The following is a 19075-nucleotide window of genomic DNA, read 5'->3' as shown; positions in this document are numbered from 1 at the left end:
AAGTGAAAACATCCATCATTGCCTTTTTTGAAACCTGTTTGAAACCACTGCTTTGTAAAACAGTGTTCTTAGATGGCTCTTAATTTTATTTTATTGCTACTGTTATTGTTATTTTAACTATTATCCATGGTGTTTTCTAAAGAGAAGTGCAGTCAAAAGGTTGAAGTTCCCTTTTGGTCAGTTGCCCTTCAGATCTTACCAAGTACCATTCTAATTAATTGTAGCTACAGTTTGAGCAACATAGATGTTTCCTGTGTGCTCATCTGATTGGTCCAGTGTCCCTTCCCCAAGTCAAATGCTGAAATGAAAATTTAATTCAAACCCTACATCAGAAGATAGATTGTATAAATCATTTAGAACATATAGCAGTGTGAATTTGCCCTGTGGTATGGATTTTAGCAACACCATACTAACAGGTAGAGTGTAGACTTCATCGCATGATGCATTCTTAGATATATACTGCACCCCACCTTTGCTGTATTCCACAGATGTGTTTGGGGAAATAAAAAAAGAAAAGGAGAACTAATGTTGAACTTTTCTTTTGAACAGCTTTAAGAAACAAAGAGGTCCATAAACATGACCTGCATGTTTATATTGGGATTAATCTGTAAAATCATTTACCAGAATGGTGTGTTTATGGTCCAGTCATGGCAGACTGCTCATGTTTTATAGTCTCTGGGAAACCACAGTGATTTATTTTGTTTTTTATTCTCTAGTGGCACAACATCTTTAGGATTTATGTAGACTTTAAATATGAAAACCTCAATTAATGTAAAGAACTTTCGTCATTTTAGTATGTTTGTCTGATTTATAGCAGTTGGTTTTAACAGAATAACTCCAAATGTACACTTTGTTGAAATATCTGCAATATTGCCTGAAGCCTAAAATGAACATATAATTCTCTTCTGATTATAGGTGACTGCGGTGACCACGTGGTTATTATAAACACTCAACAAATAGCTTTTTCTGGGAACAAATGGGAGCAGAAGGTCTACTCGTCACACACTGGGTATGAGCACACTGTCTTTGCTTTAGTTTGCTGAGTAGGTCAAGACAAAAGAAAGTTTTGATAGACCTGCAAGTTTTTGTCAAAATGCAAACTAAAATTTTAACTATAGCAGAGCTGGACCTTTGCTCTGCAATATTAATCAAAACCTTACTGAATATGAAGAACAATAATCACACCCCACCCCCCAGTGAAAATTGTGTCAGGAGCAGTTTAGGATGTGTCAAATACAAATTATATCTCACAGGTATCCTGGCGGGTTCAAACAAGTTACAGCTGCACAACTGCATCAAAGAGACCCCAAAGCTGTGAGTATCATCAGTTTTCTCCTCTTATCCTTTCGACAGATTATATCCTAAAGTGTTTTCCTTCAGTACAGCAGAGATTCTGAATTTCTACATTGCATATATGATTTAAGATGCAGCACATTGGAGATTACTGATCCCATGGTGTCCATGGTGGTTTTGTTGCATAGTCATGGATACACAGATCCAACTTTAATTTAGCACATTCAACAGTTTTATGCAATTTTTGAGTGATAATTGCTTTGAGCCACCCTTCAGGAACTTACTCCTGCATCACAGAGTATCTGGTTAAACAAAGGAGAGACTCACAACTTAAACATTTCAAACTGAAATAATATTGTCACCTTTATTAAGTGCTCACATTTTGGACCTTTTTTTAATTTTGTTTTTTGAAATGTATGTATGAGATGTTTCACAGGTGATTTTTTTTTTTTTTTCCCCCAGTGCAGAAGCAGCTGTGTTCTCATCTCTAAATGTCATTTACAGTTGTTTTGAGTATTTTGACAAAAAATAAATAGGTTAAGAAATGGACAGATTGATTTCTGCTGCATCCTGGAATGTGTGTCTCTGAGAGTTTGGAGTGTCTGACTTTGAGCCAATGAGGTCCCATTATCAAGATCTACATAATGTATTTCATTTAAATGAAGTTCAACATAGGAGGCACCCAAGTCTGACCTAGGCCAAGAGGAGGGTCTTGGACACAGGCCATCTGATTTATGTTTAACCTTTCAGGGCAGCAGCAGACACAGATTTGACCTACAGTGGTCTGTAAAAGTTTGGGCACCCCTGATGATTTCCACGATTTTCCTTTATAAATCATTGGTTGTTTGGATCAGCAATTTCAGTTAAATATATCATATACAGTGAGGAAAATAAGTATTTGAACACCCTGCGATTTTGCAAGTTCTCCCACTTAGAAATCATGGAGGGGTCTGAAATTTTCATCTGCATGTTCACTGTGAGAGACATTAAAAAAAAAAAAAAAATCCGGAAATCACAATGTATTATTACTATTATTTTTTTTTTTTGGAACAAGTGTTTATTATTCAACTTCATTTAAAGCTTTACAACAGATGATGTTCACTTATATAACACAGAACAGAGCACACACACCCACGCAAAAAAAAAAAAAAAACGAACAAGAATCAGAACAGAGAAAACCTTGGCAAATTTGTACATTTCAAATTGTTACTTTTGGTATCTAATGTATAGTATTTATAGTATTTTCTGCTCTACTCCACCTCACAATCTGTATTTATATCCAGTCATAGTATGTTATCAGTGGTTTCCATCTCTTTCTAAATAGGTCCATAGTGAGATTTAGTCTTGCTGTTATTTTCTCCATTTTGTAAACATCCAACATCCTATCTTTCCAATGAATTGTAGGTGGATCAGGTTTATACCAAAATATAGTTATCATTTTCTTAGCCACCAGTATCATTATCTTGAAAAGATACAGTTTTTCTTTAGCTAGTAAGTCCCCCGGGAGCAATCCAAAAACAAAAACAAGGGGGTTCCAGTCAATATAGATTTGTAGAATATTTGAAATTAATTCCTTGATTCCCTCCCAAATATTTTAAGTTTTGGACAATCCCAGAAAATATGAGTGTGATCGCCAATTTGTCCACAGTTTCTCCAGCATAAGTTTGTTTTTGATTTATTAAATTTGAAAGTGGTAGCAGGTGTCTTAAAATATCAAGTGTTTATTTTCCATAAAAACTCTTTCCATGTTGGGCTATTTGTCAGTTTGTGTCCACCTTCACAAATTTGTTCCCATTCTTGATCTTCAATTATTATATTCATTTCCAATTCCCACTTTTCTTTTATCTCTAAAGAGTTCTCCGACATATTTCTTTGTAGACTTTTGTATAGATTTAATATCATTTTATCATATTGTTTATGGTTGAGTGTATTAATGAATAGCATTTCCAAATGTGTAGGTTGTTTATTAAGAAGAGACCGTTCTTTATGGGACATTAAATAACTTCTCAATTGCAGGAATCTATAAAAATCTATTGATGTTAAGCCATATTTTTCCTGGCATTGACTAAATGATCCTAGTATCTCCCCTTTAAATAAATCATTAATGAAAATTAAATTCTTATTTTCCCAGTTTTTGAACCTCTGATCTTGTTGCCCTGGTATGAAATCTAAAATATCTGTAATTTTCATGGCTCTGGATATTGACTGGGGGGCTTTAATCTTTTTCCTAACAGTATTTAGAGCTCTGTGAGTGCACTTCATGTAATTATTTGAGATTTTAAATTTGTTCCATATCTCATTTGAGCAGAATATTAAAGATTGTAATGGGATTTTGGGACAATAACTTTGTTCTAATGTCAGCCATTGCATTTATTTATTTTTTTTTAAATAATTTATTTGTATGTTACTGCTGCAAATAAGTATTTGAACACCTACCAATCAGCAAGAATTCTGTCTCTCACAGACCTGTTAATTTTTCTTTAAGAAGCCCTCTTATTCTGCACTCTTTACCTGTATTAATTGCACCTGTTTGAACTTGTTACCTGTATAAAAGACACCTGTTCACACACTCAATCAATCACACTCCAACCTGTCCACCATAGCCAAGACCAAAGAGCTGTCTAAGGACACCAGGGACAAAACTGTAGACCTGCACAAGGCTGGGATGGACTACAGGACAACAGGCAAGCAGCTTGGTAGAAGACAAGAACTGTTATGATTATTTATTAGAAAGTGGAAGAAACACAAGATGACTGTCAATCTCCCTCGGTCTGGGAATCCATGCAAGATCTCACTTTGTGGGGTAAGGATGATTCTGAGAAAGCTCAGAACTACACAGGAGGACCTGGTCAATGACCTGAAGAGAGCTGGGACCACAGTCACAAAGATTACATTAGTAATACATGATGCTGTCATGGTTTAAAATCCTGCAGGGCAGCAAGGTCCCCCTGCTCAAGCCAGCACATGTCCAGGCCTGTTTGAAGTTCACCAGTGACCATCTGGATGATCCAGAGGAGGCATGGGAGAAGGTCATGTGGTCAGATGAGACCAGAATAGAGCTTTTTGGAATCAACTCCACTTACCATGTTTAGAGGATGAGAACAACCCCAAGAAAACCATCCCAACCGTGAAGCATGGGGGTGGAAACATCATACTCTGGGAGTGCTCTTCTGCAAAGGGGACAGGACGACTGCACCGTATTGAAGGGAGGATGGATGGGGTCATGTATTGCGAGATTTTGGCAAACAACCTCCTTCCCTCAGTAATAGCATTGAAGATGGGTCATGGCTGGGTCTTCCAGCATGGCAGTGACCCCAAACTCACAGCCAGGGCAACTAAGGAGGGGCTCTGTAAGAAGCATTTCAAGGTCCTGGAGTGGCCTGGCCAGTCTCCAGACCTGAACTCAATAGAAACTCTTTGGAGGGAGCTGAAACTCCAAACCTGAAAGATCTAGAGAAGATCTGTATTGAGGAGTGGACCAAAATCCCTGCTGCAGTGTCTCGTCTCGTCTCGTGTGCGTTCCCAGGTCTGCTGGGTGCTACCCTACCATTTTGAGGGGGGAGCAGCACATTAGTATTTTAGATTTTCCTCGATCCGTGTAAGAGCTTTTGCAGTTTCTCATAGTGTGTGCAAACCTGGTGAAAAACTACAGGAAACATTTGACCTCTGTAATTGCAAACAAAGGCTACTGCACCAAATATTAACATTGATTTTCACAGGTGTTCAAATACTTATTTGCAGCAGTAACATACAACTAAATTATAAAAAAATCATACATTGTGATTCCTGGATTTTTTTTAGATTATGTCTCACAGTGGACATGCGCCTAAGATGAAAATTTCAGACTCCTCCATGATTTCTAAGTGGGAGAACTTGCAAAATCGCAGGGTGTTCAAATACTTACTTTCCTCACTGTAGCAGACAAACACAGTGATATTTGAGAAGTGAAATAAAGTTTATAGGATTTACAGAAAATGTGCAATAATTCTTTTAAAAAAATTAGGCAGGTGCATAAATTTTGGCACCCCAACAGAAAAAAATACATCAGTATTTAGTAGATCCTTCTTTTGCAGAAATAACAGCCTCTAAACGCTTCCGAAAGCTTCCATTGAGAGTCTGGATTCTGGTTGAAGGTATTTTGGACCATTGTACTTGGCAAAACATCTCAGGTTTTTTGGGTTTCCGAGCATGGACAGCCCACTTAAAAACACACCACAGATTTTCAATAATATTCAAGTCTGGGGACTGAGATGGCCATTCCAGAACGGTGTACTTGTTCCTCTACATGAATGCCTTAGGAGATTTTGAGCAGTGTTTAGGGTCATTGTCTTGTTGAAAGATCCAGCCCCGGTCCAACTTCAACTTTGTTACTGATTCATGAACATTGTTATCAAGAATCTGCTGATATTGACTGGAATCCATGTGACCCTCAGCTTTAACAAGATTACCAGTACCTGCACTGGCCACACAGCCACACAGCATGATGGAACCACCTCCAAATTTTACTGTAGGTAGCAAGTATTTTCTTGGAATGCTGCATAATTGAACGATGTACAGAGACACTATCCGCAGCAAGATCATGTTGTAGGTCTTTGGAGCAGGTCTGTGGGTTGACTATGACTGTTCTCACCATCCTTCGCTTCAGCTTATCTGAGATATTTCTTGGCTTGCCACTTCGGGCCTTAACTAGTACTGTGCCTGTGGTCTTCAATTTCCTCGCTATGTTCCTCACAGTGGAAACTGACAGCTGAAATCTCAGATAGCTTTTTGTATCCTTCCTCTAAACCATGATGTTGAACAATCTTTGTTTTCAGGTCATTTGAGAGTTGTTTAGAGGCTCCTATGTTGCCACTCATTAGAAGGGATGCAAAGAGGAGAAACATTTGCAAATGGCCACCTTAAATACCCTTTCTCATGATTGGATTCACCTGTGTAAGGAGGTCAAGGGTCATTGAGCTTATCAAACCAATTTTGTGTTCCAATAATTAGTGTTAAATGTATTCAAATCAATAAAATGTATGCACCTGACTAATTTTGTTTAAATAATTATTGCACACTTTCTGTAAATGCTAGAAACTTCATTTCACTTCTCAAATATCAGTGTGTTCATCTGTTATATGATATGTTTAACTGAAATTTCTGATCCAGACAACCAATGATTTATAAAGGAAAATCATGAAAATTATCAGGGGTGCCCAAACTTTTACATACCACTGTGTCTGTGTGAAAAGTATATGAACTCTCCATGTGTCATTACTGCATAAATAATGTAGATCAGAGCCCAGCCTCAAAAATATTAAAGTTGTCCTTCAGGAACACTGTCCGTTTTCGCTTCTTAGCGTGATATCTCAACACTTAGTTAACCAAAAGGGGTTTTTAATGGGAATACATTACGATGGGACAACGTTTTGTCCGATGTGAGTGAAAATCCATTATGCCAAATCTGTTATACACGGTGCTTGTTATATACAGTGCTTACTACATGGAAAACCATACAAAAGCATTGCTTTTGTCCGGTGAGTGTGACTATCCTGTTTATACGATAACGGTTTAGGTGAGTTTTACTGTGTGTGTGTGTGTGTATATATATATATATATATATATGTGTATATATATATATATATATATATATATGTGTATATATATATATATATATATATATATATATATATATATATATATATATATATATAATGTGTGTGTGTCTGTCAGTTTGGGGTCTCAACAGCATCACCCAACATGGAATTATGGAGCTATGACTTTTATAACCCACATATTCCAGATGGCGCACTCATAAAATCCATTGTTTGGTGACTGGTGAGTGCATTTCGTGCATCTATGCCCCATGTGTCCTTGTATGTCACTAAAATGTAACGTGGATCGCATGCAGAATACGACCCTCATTTCTGTGTGTATGTGAGGTGATGCACATACAGAGGTCGACAGTCTGTCACAGCTGGCGATGGCTTTGCAGTTAACAGGGAAATCTTCCTTTTTATACTTACAAATTGCTTATACAGACGAACACTTCCTGAACTGATCTCACGTTACAGTTTCACTCCATTGTTAGACAAAATAATGAGATTGCACTCGAGGAGTGATCTTTGAGATGTGCTGTATTAATGATTGAATGTAGTAATGTTCGGCTGAATTAAGGGAACAGGTTTGTAAGCCTCATTTGTCTCTTGTTGTGGGAGAGCCACTGGAGAGACAGATGACCTTTAATATTTCCTCATCTTTTGCTTACAAATGGAGGAAGGAAAGCTGCTTTCCTGCTGGCATCTCTGCTGCTGCAGGTTTCATTCCAAGCTTCTGACCACAACCGTGTGTCCTGAAGGTTTAGCAGAAATGAGCTTTGGAAGGTTGGCATGAAAAGAGAGAGAAATGGAATTGGACAGATGAATGATTTGTCCGCGCTGCTTCTGTCCAAAATTTGTCTCCAGTAACTCTGTCCAAGTCTAATTTCTGCAACCAGCCTAACAGTAGGCATTTTTAGAAATGTAAGAGAACTGTCCATGTGTAAGGTTGCTATAGACACAGACTCTTTCATGAAAAACAATGAGATGATTGTCCGCATGACCTAAATCTGACTTTGTCCCTCTGTTTAAATCTAATGTGCTTCTTCTCAACAGATTGTGCGGTTAGCGATTTATGGCATGCTGCCTAAGAATTTGCACAGACGCACCATGATGCAGCGACTACACCTCTTTCACGACGATGTAAGTTCACACTTTTACATTTTATACCTGACGAAGTCTACAAATGTGCTAACGTCTTAATCATTCATGCTAATCAAGTCATTTATTTATTTATTGTAAATAGTGACATTTTTGTTTTTAAGCTATTTCACATATTTGGAAACTTCATTTTTTTTTTTTTTTTTTTGCTTTACTTTTCTGGAGTTTTTCATCTAAATGTTATTAGCTGATATGAGTGGGTGAGCTGTGTATTTAGTGAGACCTATATTTTTCCAATTAAAAAAAATCGTTATACCATTTTGGAACCTCTATGGCAGGGGTGATAGCCAAGCAGTTAAGTGCGCTTGGTTCCCGGTTCAAGGCCACCCCTGCCCATTCTCTATGTAAGCTGGAGTTGTATCAGGAATGGCATCCAGTGTGAAACTTGTGCCAAATTAATATGCAGAGCCACCTCAGATCTACTGTGACGACCCCAAGTGAAATGAGGGAGAAGCCGAAGGAACTTATTCTTTACCACTTTGGAACCAAAACTTGTCAAGTCCAACTAATTACCAGGGAATGCTTTGTTTGTTTTTGTGTGTGTTTTTTTAAAGAAAAGTAGACCTTTCAGTCAGGACCATTAGTATTTGGACAGTGTCCTTTTTTTCTTTTTGTATCTGAACACCAGCATAAAGGAGGTGAAATGAAACAACTAGGATCTGTTTGTAGTGTAGATGTTCAGCTTTAATTCAAGGTGTTTAGGAAAATATCACATTAACCATTTAGGAATTACAGCCATTTTTAAGACACCATCCCTTTCATCCATTTTCAGTCTGGCTGGAGTAGGAACTTCTCAAAAATATATCATTGTGAAAGAAGAAGACAAGTGAGGGAAGCCACCAAGACACCCCTGTTAACTCTGGAGGAGTTATAGGCTGATGTAGTTCTGATTGGAGAAACCGTGCATTGTGCAACATTTGTATGTTCCATCCCAAGAAAACAGATCAAGTTTAGGCTAAAGTGTTGCTAAAATATCAGAAGAAAAATGATACTTGTATAAAGACAAATTTGTAGGAAGAAAAAAAATAATGCTTGTAATTACTTTGTCTGATTTATGGCGCCTGAAAATTAGGGACTGTGTATAAAAATGGCTGTAATTTCTAAATGGTTAATGTGATTTTTATTTTTAAACTCCTTGAGTTAAAGCTACAACTCTGCAAGCACACCTTGTTGTGACATTTCAAGCCCATTATAGTGGTGTATGGGCATGTCACTGTTTAAATATTTATGGACCTGACTAGCTGTGTGTCATAATCTATCTTATAGTTTTTACTGTAAATATATTTTTTCAGTGCTGTGTATAAGTAAGCATTTTAAATGGGCATTTCTTGAGCACTTGTTCTACAGAAATCGTGCTTCATTTTGTGTTGTGGTAGAAGAGTTTCGTGGTGAACAAAGCTGGATATTAGTCCTTAATTTATGTACTTGTCCTTGACTTAATATTTCCGACCAGAGCTCATTAATTCAGTGCAGCATGTAAAGCCCTGTGAATGTCTGCAGTCCCATCTGTGATTTACTCTTCAGTCAGTGTAAAGTTACCCTGGAGTATTTCTGGATCTTTTATTTCTTGCTGGGAAGTCTTTTAGCCTCTACCATTTGTTTATTATTTAATTTAATCTGTGCATACATCCACCATGAATATTAATGAGAATAAGTGTTAACACTGGCGTTATAACATCGCCTGTCATTTCTCTCTCTCCCGTCAATATTTTTGTCCTCCATGTGTCCCTCCCCAGGTGCTGCCAGATGACATTTTAGCCAACCTGACAGAGGAGCTGCCTCAGCCCAGAAAAATCCCGAAGAAGCTCAATGAGTACACCCAGGAGGAGATAGATGCCTTCCCCAAACTGTGGATACCGTATGTGTACACACACACACACACACACACACACACACACACACACACACACACACACACACACACACACACACACACACACACACACACACACACACTCCTAAAAAAAAAACCTTGCATGCATACAGTACATGTACAAAACACTGTAGCTGACATTCCTTCACAATGCAAATGACATTAATGTATCCATCATAAGACTTTTGTAAAGAAAACGAGATGCAAAAGTGATTATTTAGATTAACAATACAGAGCAGGTAGCTCAGTGGATAAGGAGTTATCTACCAAAATGCAGACCTTTGATTCCCGGTCACGCTGTGTGTCATCATACAAGACACTTCATTTGCATTGCCTCAGTCCACCCAGATGCAAATGGGTACCAGCCTTGACTGGGGAAGTAAGTTGCGATGGACTGGCGTCTCGTCCATCAGGAGTTCTAGACACTCATCCGCTTCATGTTTGCGAAATCCAGGGATAAGCATCGGCACCAACAAGTCACAGGACTTATTACTTCTTCTTGATAACACTGAATGTCTACACTACAGGCAATCTTGTTTATTCCAACTTCACTGTTGTGGTGTATAAAGACAAAAAAAAAAAAAAAAGAAAAGTTGCAATGTCCAAATACTTATGGACCTGACTATGCAATTATTTTTTGTAATGGATTGAGGATGTTCCTGTTGTATGGCTGGGGGGCCTGGCTGCCTTTTTGTTTCTGTCTTTTGTTTTTCCTTCCAGGTGGCTTGCATTTGGGACTGAGTGGCTGTGTTGCTGAGGTTATCAGGACCTCACCCTGATCACCTGCGGCTCGTCGACTCACAGCTGTGGTGCATCTATATGGATTGGAACATGGTGGCATTTAAGACTGGAGTATACAGTGTGTATTTGCCAGAGACTCGACCTTGTGACCAGACGGGTGAGATCGTCGTCTCGGGAGCCATCTCATCATCAGTGGATGCAGAGAACGTCCAGGGTTTGATGCACGGTCTGTGAAAGAGGAGGGGGTGAGGTCTCACGCTCGTCAGCACACTTCCTGAGGTACGTTAGATTTTGTGACTAACATTTATACAGTCAGTAATGTGGTGTCCCTCACACCTTTTTATATTGAGCTGTATGTTAGTCATGTATCGGCTTCCACTGCAGTGGAGTTTTGTGAACTGGATGTTCCATGCCTGCAGGTTGGGAAGCTGATTAGTAATCAAGCCAGGAAGTGTTTGCTGTTTGTACACCTTTAAGTGTTCTCTCTGTGTGTAGAGTGTGGACTCACATAATGGTTCCTTCTTTCACAGACTCGGTTTGTTGCGGCCACTTGGGGGGTGTCGGCGGGGTCCTTGGGTCCGAACAGCTTCTGGCTCCGGACCGTTAGCACTGCTGGGAGCGCACCACGCCAGACCGCACTTTCTTTTATTTTTTGTATCACTGTTATGTATTAAATTCAGTTAGCCTTTGTACCGTGCTCTTGCTTATTTCATACTGGGTCCTTCAAACGCTGGTCGGTTCTCCGAGCTGCGTCCGACACATAACAGTAGTCTCTGGCCAAACATCACGGACCCAGCGGTAGCAGAGACGGTAACGCGCCGGGAAGGCGGCAGCAGACGTTCAGAAGTTATCCGGATCAGTTGCGGGTGCTCTCCGCCCGGATGGTGCGTGTTTGAGAACCCATTACTGAATACTGATTCGTGCTCTCTTGCAGCCGTGTTCCTGTGTGTGCCTTATCCGTGGGTCGTGGTGGAGTGTGACTGGCGACGGCTTCGCGTCGCACTTCGACCGGATAAGAGGTTTGAACGGGAGCTGCAGGAGTGAGTCTGTAATGGGTGAACGCGCACGGCGGAGCTCTGTGGCACGGGTCGCAGTGCTTCCTGTGTTACAGTCGTAGCCCCGTTTCCCCGGGTAATGATAGCTACTGCGTCTGTTGTGTCAGCTCCGGTGTTATTTAGTTGAATCACATTTTTGGTTGTGTGCTGCTCACAGAAAGGCAGCATGAGTTTGTTTTCTCAGTTACCAAAGGGGGTTTTTCATTTTTAGCACTTTGGCTCCCTCTTTTGGTGACTGAGTCACATTACCGTCAAGCTCTTAAGTTGGAACAGGTGTGTTCCATTTGTTGGAGCTTGACGGTATAAATCACTTATTTGTTTTGTGTTAGTTAATTTTGTGTGGGTGTTTTTTGAGTTGGTTTTTGTGTGGGATTTTATTTTTTGTTTTTCACTATTTAGTGTCTGGGGTCGTGACCCTGCAGTTCTGCCACAAAAAAAAAAAAGAAAAAAAAAAGGACCCGAGCAACCTTATGTCAGTCTGTTAGTCTTTCTTTTTATTTATTTATTTATTTTTTTCAGTTTCACCTCCCAGGGTTTGATGGGACGGTCCCCTGGGGGGTCATGGGGGGGGGGTATTTGGGTTGTTGTTTTTTCTTTCTTTTTTTTTTTTTTTTTTTTTTTTTTTTTTTTTTTTTTTTTGTTATGCCCTCTCTTCTCCTCTGACTCCAGCCGTGTGAGCCGTAGTGTCGGCGTTGCTGGAGTGGTGCAGTTAGGTTGTGCTGGGCGTTTCCCAGGTAACCTCTGCACCCGGGAGGGGAGGGGAGGGTTTGGGGCATTTTCTTTTTGTTCCCTCTCTTCTCCTCTGGCTCCAGCCGTGTGAGCCGTAGTGTCGGCGTTGCTGGAGTGGTGCAGTGTGGTTATGCTGGGCGCTTCCCAGGTAACCTCTGCACCTGGGGGGGGGGGTTTAGCGCTTTTATTTGTAAACTTAAGTTTGGGGTTTTTCTTTTCTCCTCATCCCGGTGTTTGATAGGACGGTCCCCTGGGGAGGGGGGGGGGGTGGTTTGGTTGTTTGTGTTTCTTTTTTGTTTTATGACTAATGACCGCACATGGTTGGATAAAGGCTGACCGCACAGGTTTAAGAACTCCTGGCCACACCTGTGCTAAGTGACTGACTGAAACAAAGGCAAGGATGCAGCCAGAGGAGAGGACATCAACCATTCTGTTGGAAGACGAATGCAGATGCGGTTTCCAGCCATGGTCCCTGGAGGGGGGTGTTTCTCCTGGGCCAGGTTTGTGTGGTCGCCGGGAGGCTTCCCGTGAGGGTGGGGTACTGTTGTATGGCTGGGGGGCCTGGCTGCCTTTTTGTTTCTGTCTTTTGTTTTTCCTTCCAGGTGGCTTGCATTTGGGACTGAGTGGCTGTGTTGCTGAGGTTATCAGGACCTCACCCTGATCACCTGCGGCTCGTCAGGACTCACAGCTGTGGTGCATCTATATGGATTGGAACATGGTGGCATTTAAGACTGGAGTATACAGTGTGTATTTGCCAGAGACTCGACCTTGTGACCAGACGGGTGAGATCGTCGTCTCGGGAGCCATCTCATCATCAGTGGATGCAGAGAACGTCCAGGGTTTGATGCACGGTCTGTGAAAGAGGAGGGGGTGAGGTCTCACGCTCGTCAGCACACTTCCTGAGGTACGTTAGATTTTGTGACTAACATTTATACAGTCAGTAAATGTGGTGTCCCTCACACCTTTTTATATTGAGCTGTATGTTAGTCATGTATCGGCTTCCACTGCAGTGGAGTTTTGTGAACTGGATGTTCCATGCCTGCAGGTTGGGAAGCTGATTAGTAATCAAGCCAGGAAGTGTTTGCTGTTTGTACACCTTTAAGTGTTCTCTCTGTGTGTAGAGTGTGGACTCACATAATGGTTCCTTCTTTCACAGACTCGGTTTGTTGCGGCCACCTGGGGGGTGTCGGCGGGGTCCTTGGGTCCGAACAGCTTCTGGCTCCGGACCGTTAGCGCTGCTGGGAGCGCACCACGCCAGACCGCACTTTCTTTTGTTATTTTTTGTATCACTGTTATGTATTAAATTCAGTTAGCCTTTGTACCGTGCTCTGCTTATTTCATACTGGGTCCTTCAAACGCTAGTCGGTTCTCCGAGCTGCGTCCGACACATAACAGTTCCCATCACAAAGCCTGACTGTATAATGCGCACGCTGAAATGCTTTATCGTTAGTTCCATAGTTTATTGGCAGAGGTTGAATGTCTTATGGAGGAAATTTGCACAAATCCACTCAACACAAAGTGGCTATATTTAATATTAATGGATACATGTCCTCTAAAATAGCCTTTATTGGGCTGGCAGAAATTCAGCTCATCTTCTCTCGTTCTTTTGTCTTTGTCCTTCAAGGATTTTTAGTCAGCTCTATTAAAAACAATTTGCTCTCACGCACACTTGCACAAGTGCCTTGTACCAGTCATTAACAGCCAGGAGAGGGCGATGTCCACCTCAACACCATTGTAGAATATCTATTCTTATAAAGACATGATATGGTGCAAAGCTGCTGAAGAGCTGATGATTGCTGTCTGTGCAGCTGACAAGCTGTACTGGTAAAAGTTCTTGGCAGCATATGTTCTTGATTTGGGGCCAAATAAAAAGTTCTACGGTGCCTGTGTTTGCACTGTGCTGTACATGTGAGACAGTTGACTTATTTATTTATTTTTTCAAGGTTTGTCTTTTGGCTGTCAGGCAGCATGTGTCATTTGGTCTAATGGTATTCATGACTTTTCTGCCTGAAGTATTTTCTGGTTGGAGATTTGACTGACATCATGACCTGACTTGCCGCCGTCACGATAATGTCTTCTTATTACATTTGTCTGGCCTCACTTTCATCAATCTATCTGCAGTGCCTTCAAATTGTTTTTCCCCTTTTCCCCAATTTCATCTGCATTTTCATACTTGTCACAATAATCTCACACACAATTCAAGCTGGGTCTACTCAGATGCATAGGTAGGTTAAGAAATGATAATTATTAAACGTATGAATTCTCCAACACACACTGACCCTGTGTCAAAAGGCTCCAATTCCTCTTAGTTGCCCAATGGGAAAAAAAAAATTCTCTATAGGCTACAAGGGCCATTGATGCCTTGTCTTATCCCTGGATGCTGTAGTGTGAAGCAGATGAGTCTACAACTTCCCCTGGACAGGATGCCAATGTGACAAAGGTTACTTCCCCAGCGAAAGGCTGATGCCTGTTTACAAATGGATGGACTAGAACAAGGCAGAAGAAGTATATTGCTCAAGGACACAGACAGGTAGCATGACTGGGAGTTGAACCCAGGTTGATGTTTTGGTAGGCCAAGTCCCTAGTCCACTGTGCTACTTGTGCTTTGATAAACATTTAAATAAAACCTTTCCAATAATGTGAAATAGTCTAAAATAACAAGTGGTACATGATTCCAGAATCAGAAGACTTTCCACCTGACAAGAAAGAAACTCACTGAAATGGATTTGATTGGAAATGGTTAGGGAAACTTTTTTTTTTTTTCAAAGCTTTGGGACTGCAGTGAAACACAGTGACAATTAAAAGTTAGAAGAGCAGTGAATCTTCCGAGGAGTTCCACCAAGAACACATTGATGACTCACTGAAGAAGTCCCAAAAGAAGGCATATGATCATTTAAGGAGTTATAGCCATCACTCACCTTAATTACAGCGGAAAATCAGTGGAAAGAGACTCGGCGAAGACAGTGTCCATTGGAACGCTGTGAAGAGGAAACCACTAACAGAGGAACATAAATGCACAGCGCAAGTTTGCCAAAAACATACTTTGATAATCCCCAAGATTTGTGTAATAGTGTTGTTTGGATTGATAAGCTTGAGATCAGCTTTTTTGTAAGATGTACCTTCTGTTACATCTGGCGTAAAGTTACAGGGTTACACACATATACACAAAAAACACATCATAGTACCAGTCAAACACGGTGTGATGCCATGCTTCATAAGCAATGGAACCATGAAATCTTTTCTGACAGAACACTTGCAGTTAGAACATCAGGTCATCAGTCTGTGATCTGAAGCTCAGAAGCAGTTTGGTGATTCAACGAGACAACAATCCAAAGCACAAGAACACGTCTGCCCCAGAATGACTCAGAGTAATAAAATTAAGGTTTTGAAGTGTTGTGGTCAAAAGTCTGATTTGAACCCTGCTGAGATCATGTGGTAACTCCTTAAATGAGCAGAATATACTCGCCTTGCCAGTGTGGCAGCAGTGAAGCAGTTCAACGAGGACTAGAGTGCAAAAATTCTTCTACCGTGATGTGAAAGACTGATGTGAAGTTGTCAGTAGGGTTTGGTTGTGAATCTTGCTGTGTAAGTTATTTTTAGTGTTGGGTCTCCTTCTGTCTATGTCTGAACAAAACAATTCAAGGTTTTCATCCAGTTTGGTCCAAACAACAAAGACTTTTTTTTAAGAACGTTTGTGATCCTTGATTTTGGAATGTAACTAAGTGAGGATGATAAAGATTTAGATCTGTTTTTCTTAAACTTTTTCAAACTTAACTAATAAAAACTAATCTCTTGGACCACCTAACTCCGCAATTATCCAAAAACGACAGGTCTGTTTACCACTCCAACAGTCTATGACTATCCATTTGACTTGGGAGTCATTTTTACAGGACATAAAAAGCACTTGAGTAGAATATGCTTGGAATCTGATATTAATTTAAAACATATTTTACTAATATACTGATGGACCACTGGGGGCTCCTCACAGACCACTCTTTGAGAGGTTGAGTTAGATAGATTGGAACACTTCCCACCTTCAGCGCTGTCTTAGCATGAAGTCCGTTTCATATCCTCTTTTTTGGTTCTGACTGTTGATGAGATCATCAGAACAAGGGTTTTTGTGCAGTTTTTATTTTATATGTTTACATCTTTTTGAAACCTCTTTTAGTTTGTATTTGCTCATGCTGGTCTTCTCAAACAATATGATTTTTACATAGAGAACCACAATGGTTGGATGATGACACAGTGAATATTAACCTGACATGTTGGCGAGTGATTGGATCCTCCAGAATTCGTAGTAAAACTTAAAAATTGGGATAACTGGTGTGAATGGGAACAAATCATGAGCACTGAGGGCCACTGTATAGAAACTGTTTTCATTCAGTTAGTTGTGTGCGTGCAACAAACACACACAGTATGTCTGTATTAAGCTCAGCATAGCTGTCAGTGTGTGTGTGCACGGTGATAAATGAGCCACTGCTTATTGTTTACTGCTCCAATCTCCTCAGCCAATCACTGCGTCTGCTCAGGCCTGTCGCTGGGTGGTCATCAAGGTCGAGCTAATCGTGGCTTATTTAAGAGATGGGGCCTCAGCCTTTTTAATATTCACTCTGACTTTCTTATTCATTTTACTGATTGTGTGCGTGCGTCAGGGTTGAGTTCATTTAAGGGCAGTTCAATCGTTACCCTTTTATTAAACAGTTAATATTCTCTCAGAAAACCTTGGAGCAGATACCCAGGATTATTATTGGATGTGCAGCCCACCTGCTTCCTTGGCAGCATGTGCACTAGTGCTCAGACATAGAAAATCAACAACAAGCAAAGTGTTGTAGTTGATAGCGATGCTATTACACGTGATAATATTTTCTCCTTTTTATCAAAAGCAATACGGCAAGCTCCGATTAAAATCTCTCGGGTGCAGTCTGCTCTAAATTAAAGGGGGTGGGATACAAAGAGGGCGGAAAGTCTGGTCTTTTTCAGAATCACCAGTGATCTGTCTGGTTTCACATCTGTCACTTTCAGCCCGTGTTTCCATAATCAGATCTTTCCTCGGGTTTTTATGCCGAGGAAATAATATATACAAATATATAATACTTGCTTTGTTCTTCAGGCCGGAAGACTACAAGATGTTGTGAATGATGCCCAGTGTGACCACAGCTGAGTGTCAACCTGAAGATTTCATATTGAGGTGATGCTGAAATCATCGTCTGAAAATGTGTAACAGCATCTTCAATTATGCATGCATACTCTACAAAAATAACAAATGCACCTCTTTTGGTTTCATTCTCATTATTCATGCCTTGAAGTAAATAATCCTAGATTTCTTCTGTGCACACAAAGGGCTTATTTCTATTGAACTTCTCAAATTTGTTAAAATCTGTTTAATCAGCAAGTTCATCCATCCACCTGGCTGGTGTGGCATTACAAGATGCTGATTAAACAGCTTGGCTGTTGTACAGGTGTGCCTTGGACTGGCCACAGTAAAAAGGAAAGCTTATTCACCTTTCTAGTGAACTCAACTAATACTGCTGTTCCATAGTTATTTGATGTGATATTTCTTGCCTTCGAATAATGGTGAATGTCTCTCAGTGTCTTTGCCATACATTTCTGCATATATTGTAATAAATGTCCTTAACAAACTCGACTTGTGTGCTGTTGGCTAATGCTGACACTCCTAGTTGGCGTGTTGGCCAGAGATAGCCAGATGCCCTCACTGTGATAAGTGCTGTCGCCATTTAGACTGTATGAATGTTTATTTCACTAACAGACCTCTAATGTCCTACCAGTCTCACAAGTCCACACCATGTGTTACCACCACATCTGGCTTCTTCACCCTAGTCAAGTTCTTTTTTCAAGATGAACTGCACATTTTAAAGTGGGTTTTTATTGTGACCACTCCAGGACACACCTGTGCAATAATCATACAGTTTTATCAGCATCTTGATATGTCACACCAGCCAGGTGGATGGATTAGATTGGCTCACTAACATTAATTTTAACAAATTTGTCAACAAAAGTTGAAGAAAATAAATGTTTTATGTGTATAGACGAAGTCTGAAGTATTTTATTTCAGCTAAAGCAAAAATGACAGATGCATTTGTGTTTTTGCTGAGTATGCATATATGCATATATACAAGTTTAGTAACATCTGGTCTGTTTATTGCTCAAACTGTCTTGGTAAAGTTGAATATAGTTGAAAGCTCTGGTTAACATCTCGTCATTTTCTTCTCCTGACATCAGAGGATGAGTACACCAAAGTATTTCATATTCTGACCTCAAATTTGATGAGGCCATAAAATTCATTCAGCTCCTTCTGAGATGTTTGTCTTCATTCAGGCCTGAAAGGACACGGAACAAACTTTCACTGATTTCACTGTGCGGAACTGCTCGGATCGGGGGAAAATGTTTCTGTGGGTTTTTTGCTGATTATAGATTCCAGGGAATAATCTGATCTGGACCCCAAAATTACCTCAGTTAGAGCCGATCATCCCTGTGACGGGTTTTAGTTTCACAGTGAAATGGACTCTGGTTTTACCACAGCCAGGTAATCAGTTTGTTTTGTCCTTCTCGCTGGTTGCTGTCAAAGTAAATCTGTTCTCTTGAGAGAATTGTAAAATAGTCCAATAAACAATTAAAATGTTTTTGTT

At 40.2% G+C, this 19075-nt stretch overlaps 1 protein-coding gene across 2 annotated transcripts in view; it reads left to right on the top strand.

Annotated features, from left to right (window-relative positions):
- mrpl13 (mitochondrial ribosomal protein L13) overlaps positions 1-19075 on the top strand; it is a 23458-nt gene extending 4383 nt beyond the window's left edge. The window contains exons 3-8 of one of the 2 annotated variants that reach the window (XR_004561918.1): positions 916-1009; positions 1254-1314; positions 7926-8012; positions 9767-9888; positions 17539-17653; positions 17685-17720. Coding sequence is in view for 1 of the 2 variants with exons in the window: in XM_034175194.1 (XP_034031085.1) it covers positions 916-1009; positions 1254-1314; positions 7926-8012; positions 9767-9888; positions 17539-17563 (389 nt within the window). In the remaining variant the exon portion in view is untranslated. Of the gene's footprint in view, positions 1-915; positions 1010-1253; positions 1315-7925; positions 8013-9766; positions 9889-17538 lie in introns of both variants that reach the window. The other variant, XM_034175194.1, reaches the window with a different exon arrangement.

Source organism: Thalassophryne amazonica, chromosome 7 (genome assembly GCF_902500255.1).
Source record: "Thalassophryne amazonica chromosome 7, fThaAma1.1, whole genome shotgun sequence".
NCBI lineage: Eukaryota > Metazoa > Chordata > Actinopteri > Batrachoidiformes > Batrachoididae > Thalassophryne > Thalassophryne amazonica.
This window is presented reverse-complemented; position numbering and strand designations above follow the sequence as displayed.